The 20,788-nt window shown below is 39.9% G+C and overlaps 1 protein-coding gene across 6 annotated transcripts in view; it reads right to left on the reverse strand.

Moving 5' to 3' along the window:
* Nucleotides 1-20,788, reverse strand: part of Pak1 (p21 (RAC1) activated kinase 1) — a 124,644-nt gene continuing 103,856 nt past the window's right edge. For all 6 annotated transcript variants that reach the window (XM_085841512.1, XM_021167463.3, XM_085841513.1 and 3 more), the window contains exons 9-15: nucleotides 16,845-16,893; nucleotides 13,975-14,087; nucleotides 12,172-12,289; nucleotides 8,790-8,889; nucleotides 7,681-7,877; nucleotides 4,168-4,305; nucleotides 1-155 (exon numbers count right to left, since the gene is read on the reverse strand). In XM_085841512.1, the coding sequence (XP_085697638.1) occupies nucleotides 69-155; nucleotides 4,168-4,305; nucleotides 7,681-7,877; nucleotides 8,790-8,889; nucleotides 12,172-12,289; nucleotides 13,975-14,087; nucleotides 16,845-16,893 (802 nt within the window). In that variant the 3' untranslated portion in view covers nucleotides 1-68. The remainder of the gene's footprint in view (nucleotides 156-4,167; nucleotides 4,306-7,680; nucleotides 7,878-8,789; nucleotides 8,890-12,171; nucleotides 12,290-13,974; nucleotides 14,088-16,844; nucleotides 16,894-20,788) is intronic.

A 20,788-nucleotide genomic window follows, 5' to 3' on the forward strand; every position in this document is an offset into this window, starting at 1 on the left:
TTGGAGTTCCCGAAACAAGTGTTTATTTCCTAGAAGGCTTGGCACATGAGGCTGGGATGAGCGTGCTTTCAGTGATTGTTCTTGGTTGCCTCTTTTGCTGCAGCAATCAGTGGAGTCAGGCTAGAGAGGGGCTTGGCAATCTTCAGGAACTGATGCTAGAAGAAGAAAAAACAAGAAGAGTTGAGTGTTTGCCATTCTTACATAGCAGCTATTACCAGACAGTAAGGGCATCAGTGACAGATCATCTTTGAATTGACTCGTTTATTTATCGTTTTGTGCGTGTGTGGGTGCATCCATGCCATGATGTGCATGTGTGTGTAGGTCCATTTGCAAGAATGAATTCTCTTCACGACTACAGGTACAGGAAAATTGTCCTCAACTTGTCAGACTTGGCAGCAGGTGCTCATACCCAGTAAGTTATCTCACTGACCAAGTATACGAGTTTTATTTGTAAGTCATTAACTGTAAGAAAAAAAAAGCTCAAAAAATTAATAGTTCCATAGTCATATGCCATTATATAGAATATTAACACAGTAACTAACACACTGAAAGCACAATGAATCCACAGACATTTTTAGTGAAAGAAGTAAGACAAAAAGTTCATTTTACATGGTTTTGTTTGTTCCTGGGTAAAATTAACCTCTGGCAACACCAGAGTAGCTATTCTTTCTGGAGAAGACGCCTATCTTTCGTCTTAAACTCCAGTCCTCGACCTGTTAGCTGGAACTATAAGCATGCACCTTATGTGGCTAAGAATCTTTTGTTCAATCTTTGACTCCAGCAAGGTGAAGTATTCCAGTAAGGACTTTAAGGTCCTTTACAATGTTACATTGGAATGTACTTTGAGCCATACTTCCAATTTAAAAAATTATTTAAGAGAAAATACCATATGAAAATGTTATAGGAAATAATTTTTTATGTAACTCAGAGCCTCTTACTTAAACTGGTGGATTGTTTTTGGGGTTTGATTTTTGTTTTTTACATTTATCTTGAAGATATAGACTCTTTCTTCCATTTGATAATAAAGATCAGAGCTAAATTTCCTTTTCTGAGCAAATGTGAGGTTTGTAATTACTTAACACATCTCATTCTTTTATCATTCTTATAATTCCTATAGTTAGCATTATTATGGATGTGTACAGACACTCACATGAAGATATATACAGAGACACTCTTTGTTGAAAGTTGATTCAACTTTTATTGGGACAGAGTGAGGATACACAGAGGAACTGAGAACTATGGATGATCTTAGCTAAAGCTTGAAGATATGAATCCCAATATCTCTTCCTATATCTTTCTATCCATATGTATGTTCTCACAGGAGAAGCAGATATGAAACTTTATGATTAAAGTTTCTGAAAAGTCTAGGATTTGAACGTTTACCAGATAACATTGACAAGTTAAGGAGATGCCACGCACTCCGGTCGAGTCAGCTTGACAGGCCGAGAGGCCTGGAAGCCACTCATGAGGCAGAGAGTTTCACGGAAACTCACCTCCTGTAGTCTGGAGTTCTCTCTAACCCATACATTCATATTCCATTCCCGCGTTAGTTTGGTGTATGGATCCACGTGCTCTCTTTTAGTATTATCTTATTATAAGTGCCTTTTAATATTGAATTCTGACATAGCTAAGCCTTCACCAGTGTTCCAACGTCCTAGAAAGTCCTTGAGCAGACCATGGGCTTAGAATAATTGCCTCTGGCATTACATTATCACTTTGAATAAAAGCTAAGTCACTGCCATACACAGGAATTTACCATCATCTAGGAAGAAGGAAGTTTGAGACCTAAGGAGGAACCAGAGTAGATACTTAGAACTATAGATAGCTCAGTTACACCCATACACACGTATTTACAATGGCCTAGGGGGAAGGTAGACTATACAATAGACTAAAATAGGAACTATGGCAAGGGCAAGAAGCCCTTGACCCTGGCTTCTAAGATTAAGCGGATCTTGGGTGGAGCCCTTTTTGATTCCCAGTTGTTAACAATGAATTCTATCCCAGGTGGTTCCTGTCAGACCTTCTGTGTTAGTATTCCTCTGTTTTGTATAAGAATGCAGTAACCTCTTTGTACCTTGCTGGTGTGTCACCCAACTTCCCTATTTTCTTCTATATAAAAATTTTGATGCTTGATTTGACAAATGACATTCAGATTCTACACAACCTCTCCTGTGTGCATCTGTCTGTCATTCCATTCGACGCTTTGCCCACCTGCCCCAGAGACCCGTTCCATGCAGACAAAGGGATCCAGAGGGTCTGCGGCAAGGAGATTGGGAACAATCTTCACTAACCCCACATCCAATAGAGGGCTAATACCCAAAATATATAAAGAACTCAAGAAGCTACCTCCAAAAAACCAAACAACCCAATCAAAAAATGGGGTATAGAGCTAAACAGAGAATTCACAACAGAGGAATCTCGAATGGCTGAGAAAGACTTAAAGAAATGTTCAAAGTCCTTAGTGATCAGGGTAATGAAAATCAAAACAACCCTGAGATTCCACCTTACACCAATCAGAATGGCTAAGATCAAAAACTCAGATGACAGCACATGTTGGTGAGGATGTTGAGAAAGAGGAACACTCCTCCATTGCTGGTGGGATAACTGGTACAACTATTCTGGAAATCAATCAGGAGGTTCCTCAGAAAATTGGAAATAGATCTACTTGAAGACCCAGTTATACCACTCTTGGTCATATACCCAAAAGATGCCCCACCATGCCACAGGAGCACATGTTCACAGTGGCCTTATTTGTGATAGCCAGAAGCTGGAAACAACCCAGATGATCCACAACGGAAGAAGAGACACAGAAAATGTGGTTCCTTTTCACAATGGAATACTACTCAGCAATTAAGTATTAAGAAGGACATCATGAGTTTTGCAGGCAAATGGACAGAATGAGAAAATATCATCCTGAGTGAAGTAACTCAGACCTAAAAGGACATGCATGGTATGTACTCACTAATAAGTGGATATTAGCCAAAAAAGTACAGAATACCAGGATACAATTCACCGAACTCAAGGAGGTTAACAAGGGGAAGGGCCCAAGTGAGGATGCCTCAATCCTACTTGGGAGAGGAAGAAAGCAATCACAGAGGGTGGGGGTGGGGAGACACAGAGGGAGGGGAGGAACCTGGGTGGAAAAAGGGACAAGGAGGGAAAAGGGGAAACATGATTGGGTATTGGGGGTGGGGGTAGACAAGACTAAAGCCCTGAGGGCCAGTAGAAAGAATGTAAACAGGCAATCTCAGGAAGTAGGAGGTGGGGGGACCCTCTAGAATGTACCAGAGACCTGGGAGGTGAGAGACACTCTCAGGACTCAAAAGGATGGAACTTCAGATGAAATGCCCTACAGTGGGAAGAGGGAACTAGTAGAATCTACTCCCAGTAGAAAGACAGGACATCAAGTGGAGGGATGGTGTTGCTATCCCACAGTCAAAAATTCTGACCCAGAATTGTTCCTGTCTGAAAGAACAGCAGGGACAAAAATGGAGAAGAGCCTGAGGGAAAGGAGGTCCAGTGACAGGCCCAATTTGGGATCCAGCTCAAGAGGAAGCTCCAAGGCCTGACACTATTACTGATGCTATGATGTGCTTACAAACAGAAGCCTATCATGACTGCCCTCCAACAGGCCCACCAAGCAGCTGAAAGAGTCAGATTCAGATATTTATGCCCAATTAATGGACAGAAGCTGAGGACCCTTGTGGTTGAATTAGGAAATAACTGGAAGAAGCTGAGAAGGGTGACGCCAATAGGAAGACCAGCAGTATCAATTAACCTGGACCCACCGAGAGCTCTCACACACTGAGCCACCAACCAGGCAGCATACAGCAGGTGATATGAGGCCCCAGACACATATACAGCAGAGGACTGCAGGGTCTAGACTCAGTCAGAGAAGATGCACCTAACTCTCAAGAGACTTGAGGCCCCAGTGAGTGGGGAGGTCTGGTGGGGTGGGGACGGGAACATCCTCTTGGAGACCAGGGACTTGGGGGAGGGGAATATAGGGTGAGGAACAGTCAGAAGGCAGACTTGGCAAAGTCCAAGAGTGACAGGGAGCTAGAAATACAAAGTGAAATGGTAGGAAAGAAGCCTAAAATCAGCAAACGCAGACAAAAATGAGATGAAAAGGCTTGGGTAGGCACCTCCCTGAAGAAGGACAGTTACCTGCAGTAGCTCTTTAGCTGAGCCTCTCTTCTCCACATCCATCTCAAGACAGCGGTTCAGAAAGTCCCGGAAAATAGCTGACAACTTCTCTGGGTTCTGAAGCTCTGGCGTCCCATTGGTAGCAATGAGGTACAAGGCCTAGCAATACAAATGAAGAGTTATGTAGTGCTCTTCCTGAGGTTCTTTCTGTTACTAGCGAGACACGTTCTCTAAAATACAGCCAGCTTCTGTGTGCTCTGACACACAGCTCTGATCAGCGGTGATGTCCTGAAGAGAACATACCAACCTAAGGATCAGGCTTAACATTCACGGTCATATGACTGTATATATACACCTAACATATAACTTCTTTGCTATATAATGCTTTATATAGCCACAAAAATTTCTTTAGAGTGCATTTGGAAAGCACTTTGTAAACTTATGAGGTGTTACAAACCTAAGGGTTTATTCTTCACTTAGCATGGCAAGGTAAACATCCCTTTAGTTGTTGGCAGAAATGTGCTGCTGACACTTCTACCCAGGAGGATTGTAAAAAGCCATGCTTGGCGGGCGAGACAGCAACTGTTTCTCTGCTGCTTCCCCGCTCTTGGGAGAAGAAAAACAGTAATAGTAAACCTTCATAAACACTAAGCTCTTCAGTTACAAAGCTCGCTCTCGCTCTCCCCATCTCTCACTCTTGTTTGTTTGCTTTGACTTTCAGGACAGGGTTTCTCTGTGTGCCCTAGCTGGCCTTGAATTTAGGAGATTTGCCTGCCTCTGACTTCTAGTGCTGGGATTAAAGGTGTGCACTACCACACCCAGCTACACTCATTTTAAGTCACCACAGTAACTCAGAGGTGGGGCAAGATGATTATTCCCATTTCACATGTAAGGCTCTCCAGCCGTGGCATTCACTGTTCTGAGCTCACGTGCTGCCTCTAATTGCAGTGTTATTTCCACCACACCACACTGATTACCTTCATATCTGAGGCAGAGGGAGAGGAGGATGTGTTACATGTGGAGTGAGAGAGCAAAGCTGGGACAATAAAGTCGAAACTAGAGAAGAAAGTTTCATTTTGAGACAATAAAGCACTTTCCAGCAACTGGAACTATCCAAGGGTGATCTGAGCATGTAGTTAAGCGTAGATATTCTTACAGGGGAATTCCTGCACTAGATAGGAAGATGAACTAAGTGAGAAAGTAAAAACAAAGTAACTTCCTATTCCTATTTGTCCACAATCGAAGTCACCACCTGCCTTGCATCTTTATTGTATACTCTATTTCTTCTCCCATTACCACCAATTCCCTTCCACCAGCTAACACACAACCTTTAGCTGACCCTTTTCAACACTACAAGAGACTCTTCCTGCTGGGCAGTGGTGGCGCACGTCTTTAATCCCAGCACTCGGGAGGCAGAGGCAGGCGGATTTCTGAGTTCGAGGCCAGCCTGGTCTACAGAGAGAGCTCCAGGACAGCCAGGGCTATACAGAAACCCTGTCTTGAAGAAAAACAAAACAAAACAAAAAAACAGAAAAACAAAAACAAAGAGAGAGAGACTGTTCCATTTCCCTGTCACCCTTCATAACAAAACTCATGTAAGAGGAGAAAACACTTGTAAACGCCATCTCAGTTTTCTCCTTTTCTGCTCTTATGGGTTTTACTCAAGTTAGGCATGTGTTCCCATCAATCTACTAACTGGCCATGAAGGCCTTGCTGGAGGCAGAGTTTCAGAGCTTTTGGTTTTGTTTGCCCTACTTTCAGTTTGTTCTCTGGTTCATATGTATTTCAAGATAGAAGCTCTCAGCATCCAGTTCCTGCTAACTTACCTGCCACTTCCCTGTTATCATGAACTCTTATCCCCTTGGAAACACAAGCATGCGTTCCTTTCTCCTGTAACTTGCCTTGGTCACAGTACTTTCATCACAGCAGACTAAACAGAAAAGTAACTAATGCAAAGGACAACTGAATTCGTCAGCAATTCATGCTGTGCTGACTGCTGATTCCACTTCCTTTACTATTCAAGGCATCTTGGCAGCTCTTCCCAAGTCTACTTCTCACCTGTATTCTGACCCAAGCAACCACTCTTGTCCGAACTATCCTATTAGCCTCTCATTGTCTATTTCCTAAAGAAGCAGCCTAACAATTCATTCATTTCAAGTACAGACTGGATCCTCTTATTATCTAGCTGAAAAGCCTTTCTAATGATGCAAAATAAAAGCCAAGTTCTCACACTGGCCCACAAGACTTAGTGGCTGGCCCTTTCTTATTGCTGACTCTGGCTACCAGTCTACTTTCTCCTCACTCCTTTTTGGGAAATAATAGCCTCCGTTGATTTTTCCAGGCAAAAACCAAATGGGATTCTTGATACCTGTAAACACTTGCTTGAGACTAAATCTCATGGCTTACTCCTTTAACTCCTTCATGTTTCTGCTGAAATAACTAATAAAAGAAAACTTTCCATGCCGGGCGTGGTGGCGCACGCCTTTAGTCCCAGCACTCGGGAGGCAGAGGCAGGCGGATTTCTGAGTTCGAGGCCAGCCTGGTCTACAAAGTGAGTGCCAGGACAGCCAGGGCTACACAGAGAAACCCTGTCTCGAAAAACCAAAAAAAAAAAAAAAAAGAAAACTTTCCGCTAAATAAAGCCGTCCCTATCACTCTGTCAATTGCTTTTATTCTACATTTTTTTTCGCCATAGCAGTTACCATCTGCTACTCTAGAATCACTTGGTATTATCAGAACAATTTCTTGTATATAGTCAGAACTCAGCTCTTCCTTCCTTCCCCCAGCCCCCAACTCTAAGATTGAGCTCAAAAACTGAGATATATCTTTAGACCAGTTAATATTTTATTAAATATTAAATATAAATATTATATGTATATATATATATACACACACACACACATATATATATATTGTTGTTGTTGTTTGGGGATTTGGGGTTTTTTTTGTTTGTTTGTTTTTGTTTTTGTTTTTGTTTTTTTTGAGACAGGGTTTCTCTGTGTAGCCCTCGCTGTCCTGGAACTCACTTTGTAGACCAGGCTGGCCTGGAACTCAGAAATCCACCTGCCTCTGCCTCCGGAGTGCTGGGATTAAAGGCATGCGCCACCACACCCGGCTTATTTATATTTTAAATTCAACAGTATCTGTTGAATGCATGTTATATATACTTATTTATTTAGTGTATACACATGTATTTAGTGTGGGCACATATGTACCACATATTTTATGTGGGAATCAGAGGGCAGGCTGTGATAATTAATTCTCTTTTCACCATGTAGGTCCCAGGATTAAACTCAAGTCATCAGGCTTGGCAGGAAGAGCCTTAGCTCACTGAGTCATCTCACCAGGTCCATATTTTTGCTTTTGAGACAAGTTTGTCTCAAAAACTGGCAATCTTCTTATCCCAGTCTTGTATGTCTAGGAGTACAAGAATGTATAACTATGCCCAGGTATACAGAGAGAAGAGCCTGAGTACAATTTCCTAGGATTAGAGACAGTTGCCCAAATACTTTGCAAGAAGATGAGGACACTTACTCTCAAAGGGTTTTCATTGAGGTATGGGGGCTCCCCCTCAATCATTTCAATTGCCATAATACCCAGGGACCAGATGTCAACCTTGGGTCCATAGGCCTTGCGTGTCACAACTTCAGGTGCCATCCAATATGGAGTTCCCACCATAGTGCTCCTTTTGCTCTGCTCTGGAGTTATCTGTGCACAGAATCCAAAGTCAGCTAGAAAGGGGGAGAAGAAAGACAAAATTAGGATACTCCATCAGTAAGTCCTGTGTCCTTACACATGGGCAGCAAGCTTTGTCTGCAATCTCTGTCTCACCAAAGCAGGACGCACTTCACTGCTACTAGTCCACTGCTCATTCAACCATGAACAGTAGGAGAAATATTAAGAACAATATCTCTAGCCTCCTGCCTTTTCCTCAAACCAAATGGTTAAAAAACATTCCCATAACTCAGAGTCTTATAATTAACTCATTCCATTATCCTCTGGACAAAAGTCTCAGAATTAAAACCCAACCACCAACATGTAAGTATGGCCCTACTTTTAACAAGTCCTTACCCTGCACCAATAGTCCTCTCATAAACTGTTTACCCACTTATGGCACAGCCTCTGTCTCGGCAACTTACTGCTTTCACTCCTTTGTACAAAATACTACCTGCAGTTCATTCACACTATATTGAAGCTACACATTTATCTAAATTGATAGAGCCGATAGTGGATAGTGAAGACTGTCTTCTCTGTACCCCAGAAGAGACTGGCATGTAATACATTTGCTGAATAAATAACAGAATAAGTGAAGTTACATAAATCTGTTTTTCTAATTCATTACAAGTCTCTCAAACTAGACAGAAAGCTTCTTGAAAGCTGGTAAAATGTACCCTCAGCACCTATCAGAGAACCTCAGAAGTAGGCATTCAGGAGGGAAGTGTTATAATGTGCAAAAGAACTGAAAAAATAGTGAAAAGACACTGTAAGACCCAATATAATACAGAGGAATTTATCTCATATTTTACAAAATACTTAAGTCTCTTTAATGACTGTTATAGTTACTATTATTTAATTACCATCCCAACAGAGGTTTAGCCCCATGTGCAGAGTTAAGTGCTACCACTCCTAAGACTCCTACTTACTTAACTTGACAGAGCCATCCATTCCCAGCAGAATATTGTCACTCTTGATGTCCCTGTGAATGACTTGGTTTGAATGTAGAAACTCCAAAGCTTGTAGACACTGTTGAAGTAGTGGGCACAGAAGAAAGAGACTTATAATATACAAGACTAACAATAATTTAACCTCGTTATTTTAAGACAAAGGAAGTAAGGCCTCCAGAAATAAACAGACTTGCCCTATGTAAAGAGGCAAAGCCAGCTATATAACCAAGTCTTCTTCTGACTCCTAACTGCGCATTTTAAAATTCCATGAGGCAGGGTGGGGGTAAAGGAGGCTGAAGAGAAGCCTCAGTGGCCATACTGGGCAGTGTACAAACTGCCTCTTCCTTCACTTGAGGGGATCCTATGCCTTTGGTCTCCTTGGGCATCCACATATATATGCACTTAACCCTCCACCTCAAATACACACACAAGTTAAATTTTAATTAATTAATTTAAAAACTGGATGCTGATTTTGTCTTATAATTTTTCTTTAATCAGAAGTATTTTAACAATATATTTCTATGTCTAGGAAAGGAGACCCATGGAAGTGACTTTAGTAGACAATCTTATTTTGGGGAAGGACGTCTGTATTGTTTGAGACACACTGAATTTGACATCGCTATGAAGCATGAAAACAAATTTTCAGTGGGCACCTGAAATTATCTTAAGTTCTATACAGAGATATTTACAAAGACAGCTTTGTTTTCAAATGCTGAGAAGTGAGACCATGGCCTCACCAAGCATACATCGTTCACTGACCCACAGAGCCAGCACAGATAGACTTTTACGTTTTAGTAATGATTACAACCGGTAAAGGACATGAGAAAAATATTGAAAGAAGGAAGGAAGGAAGGAAGGAAGGAAGGAAGGAAGGAAGGAAGGAAGGAAGGAAGGAAGGACAAAAGGACAGAAGGACGAAAGAAAGAAAGAAAGAAAGAAAGAAAGAAAGAAAGAAAGAAAGAAAGAAAGAAAGAAAGAGGAAACCATAAAAATGAAAATAAAACAAAACACCTATTGTGATGATCCCCTCAACACACACAAACAAACTTAAACACTTATACTTATCCAACAGAATGAATGACAAACAGACTAATGTTACAATGGTATAATGAAAATGTCTGATTCTGGGCAAGTGAGATAGATGGCTTAGTGGGTAAAAGAGTTTGCCACCAAACGTTATGACCTGAGCAAGATTCCTGGAATCCACCTGGTAGAGTTGTCCTCTGACCTTCACATGCACACCATGGCATGAACACACCATGTGCATGCACACACACACACACACACATGCATACACACACACACACACACACACAAATGCAAAAGAACTTTTTAGTTAAAAGTAAGCAGTATCTTAAAAAAATTAGATAAGATTTATATATTTTATTTTATGTGAGAGTTTTGCCAGCATGTGTGTATGTGTATCATACATATATGTACATACGTGTTTGGTGCCCATGAAGGTCAGAAGAGGCATCACTTTAAATTTAAAGAATGATAATAGCACCTATTATATAATGTTTAAATTTTTGGCCATGCTTTTTCTGGCTTTGGCACAATACTTGGGGTCAAACTCAGGGCCTTATATACACTACTCTTTTCTGCTGGCCTATAGTCTCAGCCTCCCAAGTGCTTTTTTAAAAAAAAATCCATATCCTTTAATAGTCACTTCGAAAATAAGCTGAAAAATAGTGAACTATATACTTCAAGGGGATGAATTATATGGCATATGAACTGTGTCTCAGAAAGCAGTTTCAAAAGTGATAATGGTCTCTATTATATTTTAAGAATAACAATACCATTTATTTAAGTAGTTTCTTCCCAAGTTTTTTGTTGGTACAGTTTTGGGGATCAAACTAAGGGTTTCTGTCAAGATTTGATTTTATTTCCCTCACAGGGGTTGGGGTGTGGGAGCCGCTGTGGAGCACATGTGGAGGTCAGAGGACAGCTCTGAGGCCTTGCTTCTCTGCTAGTGCTAATGTTCAGAGGATTGAAACCAAGTCACCAGGCTTGCACTTCAAGGTTAGAGGAGAAAACATATTAAATAATATAATGACTTTGACCCTCCAAAAGGCAGCTGCATGTACACAATTATCCATCGTATCTGTAGTAATAAAATTCATAAGAAGAATGTGATGGGGGGAGCTTTTGGGGGAAGAATTACTTTTAAAAGGTCCTTGTATTAGTGGTAGAGTAAATGAAACATGAACTTCTAGGAATCCCAGCTAGGAATTAAAATGTTGCTAATGTATTTCTTTCTCATTAACACTGGCTAAATATACAACTATAATTTTATCCATATGCCTTAAGCTTTCCACCTTCAGACACAATGTCAGACTCATAAAATTTTTAATCTCACTCTTTTTGTCAGTCTCCTAACTTTCTATCTCTCAGGGCCAGGTAGTGGTGTTGCACACCTTTAATCCCAGCACTTGGGAGGCAGAAGCAGGTGGATCTCTGAGTTTGAGGGCAACCTTGTCTACAGAGAGAGTTCCAGAACAGCCAGGGCTATGCAGAGAAATCCTGCCTCAGTCTTCACCACTGGCTATTCCCATCACTATCTTTACCACATTATCAGGGAACATAAGAATGTGCCTGTCCTCTGCAGATACTGCTGCGCATGGGAACCTTCTGGAAGGCTTTTTATAGCAGTACAGACCTCTAGGTATCTAATTATAACGAAGGGGAAAAGACAAAGTATCTATTTATGCTCCTTTTTTCTGTTTATTTTGTCTTTGATTATTTACTGGTTTGCTTGAGACAGGGTCTCTTATATCTCATGCTGGCCTGGAACTTGCTCTGTAATCAAAGATTATCTTAAACTTCTGATCTTCCTGCCTCCACCTCCAGTGCCAGGATGACAGGCATATGCCAGCACAGCAGACTTGTTGTCTGGAGTTACTTTATTCTAGAATTTTGCTGCCTTGCCTCTACATGTCATTTAGGTGCATATTCAAATCAAGGAAGAAACCTTTTCTGACTATCTAAACTATGCCACTACCTTCTTACCAATGTTACTTCCTTCACACAAATCAGGGAGGCGGGACAAATGTCTGTCCAAATAAAATAGATAAAGAGAAATAATATGTGTTAGAATAGTTATAACTGCAGAGTGAAATTATGACTGTTTAAATAGATACTGTTGGGTACTTTCTAATTTTTCTGCCATGGTCAGAACAGTTAGCTTCAAAGAAAAAAGTCATGGTTGTAGAAATTATAAAACACAAGCATACAATATGAATGATAAGTCCCAGAACTAGCTTCTCCTACCTCCACAGAGCCCATACTGAAGCCTCTTTAAGGTGTGAACTTTCATGGACAGTAATATGGAGGTCACTTCCTGTTTGAATGTTGGCCTTACCTCTCGGCACACAGCTGCTATCTGACCTTCATCCATACAGGTTTCTGTCACCACATCTGTCAAGGAGCCTCCAGCCAAGTATTCCATAACAACCCACAGCTCATCTCCCACAAGGTAACTGCAGAAAAACAGGTATAGGGTGAGAAGGAACAGTCAGAACACATTAAGCCACTGAAGTGAGTTCAAAGCCTAGGAAACTATCTCAGCCAGCTTTTGAAGAGTCTACAATTCCTTACTCTGGAAAATCACAAAATTTGGAGGACAGAATCAGTAATCAGTTACTTAGGGATATGCCCAGAAAAAACAAAGCATATATGGTCTGTGAAGTCCCAAACACTAAAACTAAGAATACTAAGTTAAAATATAAAATCACATCTTAACACAATATCAAAGGCTATCTCCTAAAATTAGAGACTGGCTTTATTCCCATGCTGCAAAGCATCTAGGCAGTACACACATGTGAAAAGAGGGGTCTGAAAGCCACATTACCATCAGAAGGGAGGGCCATAGAACCTCCTTGAGAGTTCTATTAGATCTGAATCTACAAGATCATTACTAGCCCCAAGGTCCAGCACAGCAGATACCAATATTTACTGAATAAATCTATGAGTAAAGTAATATGTTAAATATATATTATTTTAATGTAATATAGCATAATATTATATATAAATATATTATATATATATGTAAAGTGAAAGGGTGGTAATAAGTCTTTTCAAAGCTGTAAAGTCTACACAAGGTTACTACTCTGCTGGTAATGGCTTTTTCTTTGAGTTTCTGTGATTCTAGCATCTTCAAATAAACCAAAGCTGTGGTTCCGTGGCCTGGCCTGAGTTAGCACAGAATTTGACTCAGCCCCGGTTTTTGGATAAATAAAAAAATCTCACTGTATACAAATGAAAAAGCGGACAACTGACTCATGGTAACCTTCAGCAAAGAAGCTCTGCTGGAGAAAAACGTGTTGGCTTAAGGTATGATCTGTCATCTTTCCTTCATCCTGATAATGGGACTCTTACTTGGCAGATGGGGACACCTGAGATAGTTTAACACTCAAACAAAGGTAAGCTTTTAATCCTGTTCTGTAATTTTCCTCTGGTGGTGCTGGGAACCAAGCTCAGACCTCACACACAGTAGTCAAGCATTGTATCACTAAGCTGCAATAGTAAGCACATCCCAACTCAAGAGGAAGTTTTTAAGGTGATGAAGACTAAACATACATGGTAAAAATGGTGGTGCATGCATTAATCCCAGCAGTCAGGAGGTTGAGGCTGGTAAGCTAAAATGTTTTGTATTTCCAGTTTAATGCAAGTTTATATGGGGAGGGAATGGTAATCAATTTCAGTTGACTACAAACTTACTAGTAGTTAGCAATGAAACAGACATTGAAGTGGGGGGTGGCAGAAAAGCAAAGAGTACCATTCTTTCCATGGTGGTCAGATTTCAAAACAACTCCCAGACTGTAGTGAGCATCGCATTTTAAGAGTATATAGACAATACGAATTATTCAGGAAGGTGAGCAGGATAAGGAAATACTTGGAATATAGAATGAAATAAGGACATCAGAAAGATGGGCTGAAAAGGCCAACTTCCCTTAACAGAAAGCATTAGAAACAGTAAAGAATTAGTTGCTAAAAAGCTTCAGTGTGGTGGGGTTGACCATCACTTAGAAGGATTTCCAGCAATCAAAGAGCTCAGCACGGAAAATTAAATAGAAGCAGTTCCAATTGCTACCTTCATCTTTTCCTCTAACACTTAGGTTCCAAAGCCCTGAAACTTCTGTGACAGAACCCACCCATGCCATACCTGTCCAGGTAGTTGACAATATTTGGGTTTTTGTTTTCCCTCATGACCAGGATCTCATTAATAATCAGCTCTTTCTTCGGCTGCTGCTGAAGATTCATCTGTTTAATGGCCACCTGAAATAAGAGTAAATTCAATGTGCACCAAGGGTCATACAACATTTACTGAGCACAGGGTTAGTACTAGACCTTAAGTACTAAGGAAAACAATGATGAGGAAGACATGGTCTTATCCCTAAAGTAACTCATAACTTATCAATGTTAAATGGTTTTAAAGGGAGTCTCTTAGCTAGTGGCATTTAACATCGTCTCAAAGACTGAAAATAAATGTTCTCAGGTGCCACTCAAAACCTACTGAAAAGCACAAACTTTTAATAAGCCTACTGTGCTATTCACATATACATCAAAATTTGATACCTCAATGTAAAAAAAAAAAAAAAAACCACTTTAAAAAAGTCACTAGAAAAATACTTGGTACTACCTATTATTCTAGCACCCAGGAGGCTGAGATAGAGAAGAACTATACATTGATGATCAGCCTGATTTCATAGTTAAGTAATTTTTAAAATTTAATTTAAATAGAACAGGAAACCAGATCCATCTAGGATAGGCAATAGCACTTCTATAAAAGAAAAATAACTGGACTTAAACCCTAAAGATCTTTGCTTTAGGTTTTGACTGTCATTTTCTAAATTTGGCGAATCACCAGTTTTTTGAACCTAAGTCTCCTCAGAGATACATTGAAAATAATAATCTACTCAAAATATGTTTTGAGTACAAAAAAATAGGCATCATGTTACTTTTACTTATAAGATGTAAGTAAAAGATATAGGTAATAAAGAAGCCAGCAATGAATATGAGATCAGCAAGAATGACGATGGGACTAGCTGCTGTATTTACCTTATCTAACTCTTAGATATTCACAAGATTACTTATTAGGTAAACCTAACAACTCTTCAAAGTGTTGTATGTTTCTATAAACATTGAAGCTAAGACATGTAAGAAAACAACCTCTGATCACAGTCAATGCTCTCTATCACTATGACTCCAAAGCTCTTCTAGTATGTTCTTTCTATTATACACATTACCTTTAAAAACAAGCTTGAAAATGATTGATTTCTAATGGGTAGCTTTCCAAGCACTAACATGCTAACCCATCTATGTGTGACAGACAAAAGCTCCCTTTCTTCCAGCTGGCTAACAACCCCATAATCATTCACAATGACTAAGAGCATCACACTAGTCTCACTACCGATATACTCCCTTGGGCAGGAAATGAGGCCTTCCTGACCACACTGCATTAGCCACTCTAATGGATTTGCTTCCATTCATAGTTTTATAACCACAAGACAGGCACACAGCAAAGTCAAGCTTTCCTATCGCTCACTCTCACACAGGCATCTCCAGGACTTCCAGGAACCACTCAGCATCTGTGTCTCCCATCAAGGGTTACAAGGCCCAAGAGGCTAGAAACAGTGCAGGAGGGAGTCCTTAATACCTTAGCTCTGCTGTGATTCTGCAGCCCAAAATACACACAATTCAAAATAAAAGAGTCTAACACAGCTCTGATCATTTGGGCAGAAAAAGGTCAAATGGTTCACCAAAGGTAACAGAAATAACTTGAGGCAAACATCCACGTCTGTGAATTCTCAATGAATTCTTAAGTATGATAATGATGGGGTTTGTTTTTTTTTTTTTTGCTTTTTTTAAGATTTTATTTTTGATTATGTATATTTTGTGTCCATGTGTGTTTGTGCACAGGAGTGTAGCATCTGCTGAGGCCAGAAGGTGTTAGATCCCCTTAGAAATACAGGATGTTCTTAAGCCACCCAAATGAGAGTACTGGGAACTGAACTTGATTGAGTCCTTTGCAAGAGTAGCAAGTATTCTTAACTACTGAACCATCTCTCCAGTTCTCACACTGGTAATTTAAAGAATTGACTTGCTCACACAGAACATATTTGGCTTTTACACTTGTAAGCTAACAAGAACCCAATAAAATATGTGCTGTCTCTCAAGGACAGATACCAGATTTTGATAATCAAAATTACACAAGTAGATCCAAGAAGCCTCTCTCAGAGAACAAAACTTTATTTTCACTCAAAGAGGAGGTTCCTTGCTCAATTTCTGAGTTCCAATACTCTTAAGATTTCTCCCAGGTAGCAACCACCTATCAGGATTCCTATTTTGTAGCCAACCAAGAGTAGTCTGCAAAAAAGCCTTCAACCACTTGATACTGCCTTCCTGGATTCCTTTTGCTGATCTTGGGTCAGTGGGCTTTATAAGGTCAGCATTCTCATGACTTAATAAAATAAGGTACCTCTAAATAAATGAGGAGTCCAGTGTCCATTGGGATCTGAAGCATATAGTTGGAAGGTTGACAGACAAGGGTTTAAATCTCCTATAACTAGGCAATTCAGTAAAATTTCTCAGGCAGTATCTACCTTCTTCATACTTATATCTCTCACTTTATTCTTTCTCCTGGAATAGAGTTACCATCTGGAAGTTGTCTTGACAACCTATCACTAAGTTCTATCAAGCTACCTGCTAACTACCTACTTCTGAAATAACGTCTCCAACATCACGTCTTACCTGCAATTATTCAGCACGCTAGCTTACTTTGCCCACCCTCCTGCTCTGAACTGCTGTTCTCCATAGTGGAGCCTGGTTAGCTTTTGCAACCTTTAAGTCTTATCATATTAGTCTCTTATTTAGCACTAGCCTGGTAAAGAAAGAAACTAGAACTGGCCTGTTGAGTGAAAAAAAGAAAAGAAAAAAACGGGGCGGGGTGGGGGTGGGGGGGGTAAAATTAACTCCAAATTAAACAAAAACCTGAAGAAGTAGAAATAACAACAGTTGGTGATGAACACTTACCTCCTGCCCTGTGGCTACATCCATTGCAGTATACACTGTGCCTGAAGCACTGAAAAAAAAAAAAAAAAGACAGGAAAGGAAGGAAAACAAACACAGGCATTGACAAATGACAATGACATAGCATTTCTCTATGCAGCTTTACACCAACCTGGGAATACATTAACAAAAGAGGCAAAAATAAATCTTTTTTTGCAGCCTTCCTAGTCTCACATTTGAAAGGTAGTGTGTGGTAGTAAAGAATGAAGGTTTAACCAGCAGTCTAGAACTTTTACTTTGTCTGATCTTGAGTGAGTTTTGACTCTGAGCTGTACTTCCATGCATATGTAAGAGTTTAGTTCATGATAACCAGTAGGCCAAGTCTATAAAATACAAAAGTGTTCAAAGACATTCATTTCTTACAACAATTTGCCCTACTTTTGTCTACTCCCTTGAGAACTTGCTTTCATTTTATATAGTTTCAACTGGGAGTGAGAGGATGGGACAGGGGCACCAATGAGAATCTCAGAATGAGGTGGAGAAGAGGACTATTACTTATTAAAATATCAGAAATGTTCTTCTTATTGTCCTGGATGCAGCTTATGTACAAAATTTACTTTTTGAAAATTCACTGATCAATATACTTATGTGTTACCTTTGATTAAAATTCACATTAAAAACTACAACTAGGGTCTGTTGTGGTGGCATCTGCTTATTATAATCCTTGCAACTCAGAAGGCTGAGGCAGGTTTGCCCAAATTTGAGGCCAACTTGTACTACAGTATAAGATCCTTTCTTAAAAAATAAAAACAAACAAACAAACAAACCACAACAAAAACCCAACCTACAACTAGTGAGGTGTGGTAGTATTTGTCTGGAATCCTGCAACTCAGTAAACCAAGAGAAGACGATGGACAAGACCCCTCCCCTCAAAAAAATTAGGAGAGGGTAGCAGAGAGCTGCAAGGATTGATAGTCAGCTTTTAAGATTCTATTCTACAATTAATCTTTTAAAAATATAACTAATTTTTAAGAATTATGAAAATTTGATCAACCCATATGCAACAGACTAAATACTTGTGAAGAATCCTTTCCCTCCTTACTATAGGATACCCTGACACTTTAAAAGCATACTTTTCAATCACAGCCAATCAAAAGAGTTTGATCAAAAGAGTCCTATGGTTTGAATAAAATGCATTTTCAGTTTTTTAAAAAATAAAATGATACTGCACATACTTTTCTAAATATATATAGTTTCAGAAAAATCTGATATTTCCTCTTCACCCTAAAAGAAGCAATAGCTCCTGACAGGCACGCAGATGTTTGTATGTACACGCAAACACAGAGGTGGGTGTAGTGAAGATGTGAAAGGGTTTCACACAGAGTGAGAGATACTGTAGAGAATGGTAGAAATGTCACCCTGCTATATGAAGTAACTAAAACCCTAATCTTACCTAAAACCACAAATCCTGTATGTGTCCAGGTAATCTGCAATACATACATACTTGTAGCTATACAAACTATATGTCACATATATATAATGCAACTTGTAGACATGTTGAACTCTGGTCTTTTATAAGATGTTCTCAGCAAATCCTAAAGTTATGCTTCCCACAGAAGTTAGTCCAGTTTAGGAGGAAGTTAGTTGTATATATACCTTCTGGTTAAAAACGAGGGCTACCAGCTCCCTAACCACCACTCTTTGACAGCCCAGCTACCTGCATGTAAAGTGTAATTTTAAGATATTGGCTATCAAATAAGAATATGTTTACTGGTAGCTCTTTCTTCACTGTCTGACTATCTTCACCAAGAGATCTTAGTTACAGAATGTAAGCCTACCTTCCGACCGTCCGTAGACCTCTGTATTCCTGCTACTACTCACCATTCTTTTTTAAAAAATGTTTAGGTTTTATGTGTATAAGTATTTTGCCTACATGTATGTATGCACACCATGTGTGTGTCTGGTGTCTGAGATCAGAAAGTGGGAACAGGATCACTTGCAACTGCAATTATGGATATAAGCTTATGGTTATAAGCTACCATGTTGGTGATAGGAACCAAACCCAGGCCTTTGCAAGAACAAAAACTGCTCTTAAGCACTGAGGCATCTTTCCAGCTACCACATATACACCATGATTATAGAGCAAATATATTAAGGTCTCAGAGGCTAAACATTTTGAGACTGTATCTTCGATGTTACAAAGGTTTAGAAAGCTAAATGAGCATACTGATTAGCACTCTATTATTTCTATCTCAGGCAAGCATATGTAAGAGCAGGCAGCTTAACAGTCTTCAGGTTTTAAAGGGAGGGACAGGGAAACAAGCAAAAACTGGAATGGTACTGATTTCATTATACTAGTGTAGTATTTATACTTTTAAATTATGGAATCCAGGAACATTAATATAGGTGCCTAATAAATATTCCATTCTTGCCTTAGCCCTAGCAGACCTGAGAAACAAAGCATAGAGCATTTCATAGATGTTGTACATATATATATATATATATATATATATATATATATATATATATATTTTTTTTTTTTTTTTTTTTTTTTGGATTTTTCGAGACAGGGTTTCTCTGTGTACCCCTGGCTGTCCTGGAACTCACTTTGTAGACCAGGCTGGCCTCGAACTCAGAAATCCGCCTGCCTCTGCCTCCCAAGTGCTGGGATTAAAGGCGTGTGCCACCACGCCCGGCTACATCTATATTTTTAAAGGCATGTTTTAAAGGAGAAATGTCCTAAATCCACAATCCTCCAATTACAGATAAACTCAAACCTAGAGCAGGAACTTGCTGAAACTTGTCCATGTACCTTTTTGCTATATTCTTAATTAGATACTCAATTTAATTACCTAAATACAAAATTATATCACATTTTGAGGTAGATAAAATAATTTCTTCACAAAAATGTAAGCTATCTAGAGAAAGCACCCAAGGAGCTGAAGGGGTCTGCAACCCTATAGGTGGAACAACAATATGAACTAACCAGTACCCACCGGAGCTTGTGTCTCTAGGTGCAGATGTAGCAGAAGATGGCCTAGTCGGCCATCATTGGGAAGAGAGGCCCCTTGGTATTGCAAACTGTATATACCTATACCCCAGTATAGGGGAACGCCAGGGCCAAGAAGTGGGAGTGGGTGGGTAGGGGAGCAGGGCGGGGGGAGGGTATAGGGAACTTTCTGGATAGCATTTGAAATGTAAATAAAGAAAATATCTTTTAAAAAAAATGTAAGCTATCTTTTACCAGTTTAGACTCAAAAGTATTATCTAGTAGGAAAACCACATGGGTCAGGGAAAATGACATCTCTTCAGCCAAAAGTTGCTATGAAGATCAAATAAAAAGATGGACATAAATAACAGATAAAAACTATAAAATGATATGCAAATGTAACACCCCACACCCATATATTACAATCCTTTAATACATTTTTAGAAACTTCTGGTAGCTTATGAAAATCAAGACAAAAAGTTTGAATTAATAAGAACACTTTGTTCCAAACACCCATGGAAGGAGTTACAGAGACAAAGTTTGGAGCTGAGATGAAAGGATGGACCATCTAGAGACTGCCATATCTGGGGATCCATCCCATAATCAGCCTCCAAACGCTGACACCATTGCATACACTAGCAAGATTCTGCTGTAAGGACCCAGATATAGCTGTCTCTTGTGAGACTATGTTGGGGCCTAGCAAACACAGAAGTGGATGCTCACAGTCAGCTAGTGGATGGATCACAGGGCCCCCAATGGAGGAGCTAGAGAAAGTACCCAAGGAACTAAAGGGATCTGCAACCCTATAGGTGGAACAACAATATGAACTAACCAGTACCGCCCAGAGCTCGTGTCTCTAGCTGCACATGTATCAGAAGATGGCCTAGTCGGCCATCAGTGGAAAGAGAGGCCCCTTGGTCGTGCAAACTTTATATGCCTCAGTACAGGGGAACACCAGGGCCAAGAAGTGGGAGTGGGT

This window comes from Mus caroli, unplaced genomic scaffold (genome assembly GCF_978045245.1).
Source record: "Mus caroli unplaced genomic scaffold, Mus_caroli_1 scaffold_8, whole genome shotgun sequence".
Taxonomy (NCBI): domain Eukaryota; kingdom Metazoa; phylum Chordata; class Mammalia; order Rodentia; family Muridae; genus Mus; species Mus caroli.